We start from the raw sequence: 3376 nt of genomic DNA on the forward strand, positions 1-3376 counted from the left end.
GTGGTCTGCAGGAGACAGTGATCCACACACAAACAACTACAAGGCACCATTTGCATATCATACACAACATACAAATACCAACACTGGGAAGGAATGGGAAGACTCAGAGGGGTTACCAACTGTCTAAGTCCCTGGGTTCATCAGTACACCTGAGTAAAGCATTCTAAAAGAGACCCAATGCTTCAAGCTGCATTAGGGGAAAACAATCAGTGACCTGGAGAACGATCTTTAGAATACACAAAAAAAGTACAAGAAATAGTTATTCCAAATATTTTAATAAGAGTTCTCTGCAAGGCATTTAAAACACCAGTTTGTGAGGATAAACTCCATTGGAGAGAGAAAATACAGACCGCAGGTAGCCACGGAGCTGAGGAATTTTCTTGATTTTGGGCAGGATCTGAGAGTCTACGGCTTTCTGATCAGCCTTGCGCTGCTCTGTAATCTCGTATTTCTAAAGAGAAGAGAATATAGACAAATTCACCCAGAGGTTAAACATGGTCAATAGCTATCATCAAACCAATTCAGCAAATAGTTATCTCTGTAAGAGGCCTTGGCTATTAAAGGCTCTGAAAATCAATATTACACATAACAAAATTATGGTGCAACAGAAGACAGCCAATTTATTGGAGACTGTTGTGGGCTAAAACAGCACTTCAATTTACCTAGTGAATTCTTAACAAACACTGTCTCCCCAACCCGTGAGACCATTTTAAGGGTTACAGAAATTACCTTGGAATACAGAAAACAGAACTCTCACCTCTTTTTCTGTGTCAAAAATCTCTCCTTCTTGGTGTCGAGGTTTGCGGAGCCTCTTCTTCTTGAAGTAGGCATCAGTAAGATGATTTGGAATTTTTACACCAGAAAGATTAACCCTGGTAGAGGTGGCAATGACAAATTTCTGATGGGTCCTTCGCAGAGGAACACGGTTGATGGTCAGAGGTCCTAGTAAAAATGGAAGAACAGTTTATGAAATTTCTGACCTAACTCAAATATGGAATGTCAGTTTCAGTTAAGTCATATTGCCCAGAAAATTTTATTTGGGGGTTAAGGATATTCTTTCTGATGTGTAGCTAGGTTGGCCCTCAGAAAAAGTTGACAGGATTATATACTCAAAACCTTTTGATCTTTAATGCTTTGTTAAGCTTTATTAAGATCTGAAAATGCGATGATGAGCTGGCTGGGGGAGAGGGGAATACAATAATGGGAATATAATACACTTCAGCCATTATCAAGAAGTGAAATGGCGTTTGTGGTCAAGAGCAAATGAGGCAGAACATGACATCGATTTTGAAAGCTAGGTGAAACAGACGGGTTAGCGTTTTATCCTAAAGGCTCCAAAAGAGTCACCAATACTTTCTGAGTTGACACCTTGTGCTTTGGAAATACAAGTCTGAAGCCATTTGGAGAATGGATTAAAAAGAAGGCAAGATCCCCAACAGACTATTTCAGTAATCCAGGTATACTACTGACATGACCTTCTTGAAAATCCAGTTCACTGTTAGGCTAGTATAAAAGCATTGGAGTTACAGACTTTTTATTAAGAGGTTAACACCGAGTTCCCATATGAAGATTTAAAGTAGTTAAACAAAAGTTAAGTGATCTTAAGAAAAACATATAATCTGATTTCTTTACATTGTAAAGTATCTTTACATCTGAGTAAATCAAAGATTTACAGAGCAGTGGAAGCTTGCCTAACCAGAGAGATTATTAGTCTAAAATCAGAGAAAGAGAACTGGGTGCACCCCCTTCACCACTACTTTTTTTACAACCATGGAAAGCTAGGTTGCTAAATGCTTCAGAAAGTTGAAAAAGACTTTTCTAACTCAGAAATACAACTAGTGCTATCAATTGGCAACTGTGTACAAACCATAAGGACTTAAGTCTTATTAAAAAGACATTTTAATGAGAAAACTAAATACAGAAATGGTATCTCAAGGAGCAAAATTCCCTTACCAGTCACGAGTAGCAAGCCACTAGCCAGCTGCTTCAGGAAAACCACTCGCTGCAAAGAAAGCAGAAATGTCAAATCTTAAATGTTTTAAAAATGAGGATTATTGCTTTTATATTACCCATTAAGCCTCTGTACCTAGGATTATCTTTATTTTACCAGAAAATAGAGCTCCATAACTAAAAACAGGGGCGTATAAAAGAATGCTATTACCCAGGAATATCCAGGAAAGCAAAAGAACTAGAGCTTACAATAGTGGCCAACAGAGAAGCTAAGCTTTCAATTCACTAAGAAAAACACAAAAAATTGAGACGCTTACCTTGCCCCTGTGGCGGCCAGTGAGCATGATCAGAACGGTGCCTGGGGTGATGCTAGATCGAAGTCTCCTCACATGCTGGCTGAAGGGCTTTTTGCCATGACTTAGCAGCTTTCTAGGCACATCCTCAGTAGGGTAATACCTAGGCTAGGAGAACCAGAAACAGCAGCATGTTACAAAGGCAGAAGAAAGCCCTCCAGAGCCCTCTAAAAACAACCAGTGAAAGTACAATTATACAAAATCATGTGTTGGACTTTGCATTCTGCTTTAATACCTTTCCAAATGTAACCTCTCATATCTGTCTTGTTTTTTTACCTGTAAGGAAAGCCACTCATCTTTAAGATACCTATCTCTTTATGGAGCATTAAGCACCAAAGTAGGTGAATGACATGTAAAATAGGTAGTCTTTGATGTAAATGTAACTTACTAACTTTGATATAAATGGGTGCTTTCTTTCTTGAAATTCAAATAGTAAATCTACACATACCCCCTTCCCCATTTGGCCAAGGAATGCTTTCTAGGTAATTCTTCTTAAAGGACATCCCCCTTCTCTGAAAAGGTTGTTTGCTATCCCCAAATCTTACCATTTTGCGAATCTTTACCACACGGGTTCCTCCATTCTTATCACCGCCAACTGGTTTTGAGATAGTAGCAGGCACCCTCTCTCTCTTTTTCCTTTCAATTCGGGTTTTTGGCGCAGCATATTTTCGCTTGTACATAGCTCGCCGGGAATACATGGCAGACCTGGAGTATTTACCGATTCCTCGGGCCAGAACTGGGTTCCTACTGCAATGCTTTCGAGGCTTTTTCACAACCTTTTCAGCTGCATCTTCCTTTTTGCTTTTCTTTTCCTTTTTTTCCTTTTTTATTTTCTTTTCCTTTGGTACTTTTTGGGGTTTTTTGTCCGCCATCTGTCAGTGGAGAATCAATGGTTAAATGAATTCTAATCTCCTAATTCAATCAAGTATCTAGCACAATTTCATTAGCTCCACCTGAACAGCCATTGAACTGGTTTCTTAGCCTGAAGTCTCTTCCCCTCCAACATCTTGACTTGTTAATTGTTTGAAAACCTCCCAAGGCTCCCAAATGTTTACAAAAAAACAAATCCTCAA

General features: G+C 39.0%; 1 protein-coding gene across 1 annotated transcript; it reads right to left on the minus strand.

Moving 5' to 3' along the window:
• Positions 1-256: 256 nt before the first annotated feature.
• On the minus strand, positions 257-3175 carry RPL6 (ribosomal protein L6). Its single transcript, XM_051972817.1, has 5 exons — positions 2849-3175; positions 2268-2411; positions 1954-2002; positions 758-942; positions 257-451 (listed from the first exon to the last, which is right to left on the minus strand). The coding sequence occupies exons 1-5, from the start codon at positions 3173-3175 to the stop codon at positions 299-301; spliced, it is 858 nt and encodes a 285-aa protein (XP_051828777.1). The 3' UTR covers positions 257-298.
• Between the last annotated feature and the right edge of the window lie 201 nt (positions 3176-3376).

This window comes from Antechinus flavipes, chromosome 1 (assembly GCF_016432865.1).
Source record: "Antechinus flavipes isolate AdamAnt ecotype Samford, QLD, Australia chromosome 1, AdamAnt_v2, whole genome shotgun sequence".
Lineage (NCBI taxonomy): Eukaryota > Metazoa > Chordata > Mammalia > Dasyuromorphia > Dasyuridae > Antechinus > Antechinus flavipes.

Bases quoted from the DNA above. Each gene is read 5' to 3' on its own strand.
- RPL6 (XM_051972817.1), bottom strand. From the start codon at position 3,175: ATGGCGGACAAAAAACCCCAAAAAGTACCAAAGGAAAAGAAAATAAAA. The intron at 2,412-2,848 runs GTAAGATTTGGG...TGGTTCTCCTAG, and splicing joins TGGTAAAGATTCGCAAAATG to CCTAGGTATTACCCTACTGA. The intron at 452-757 runs GTGAGAGTTCTG...TCTTCTCTTTAG, and splicing joins TTTTTGACACAGAAAAAGAG to AAATACGAGATTACAGAGCA.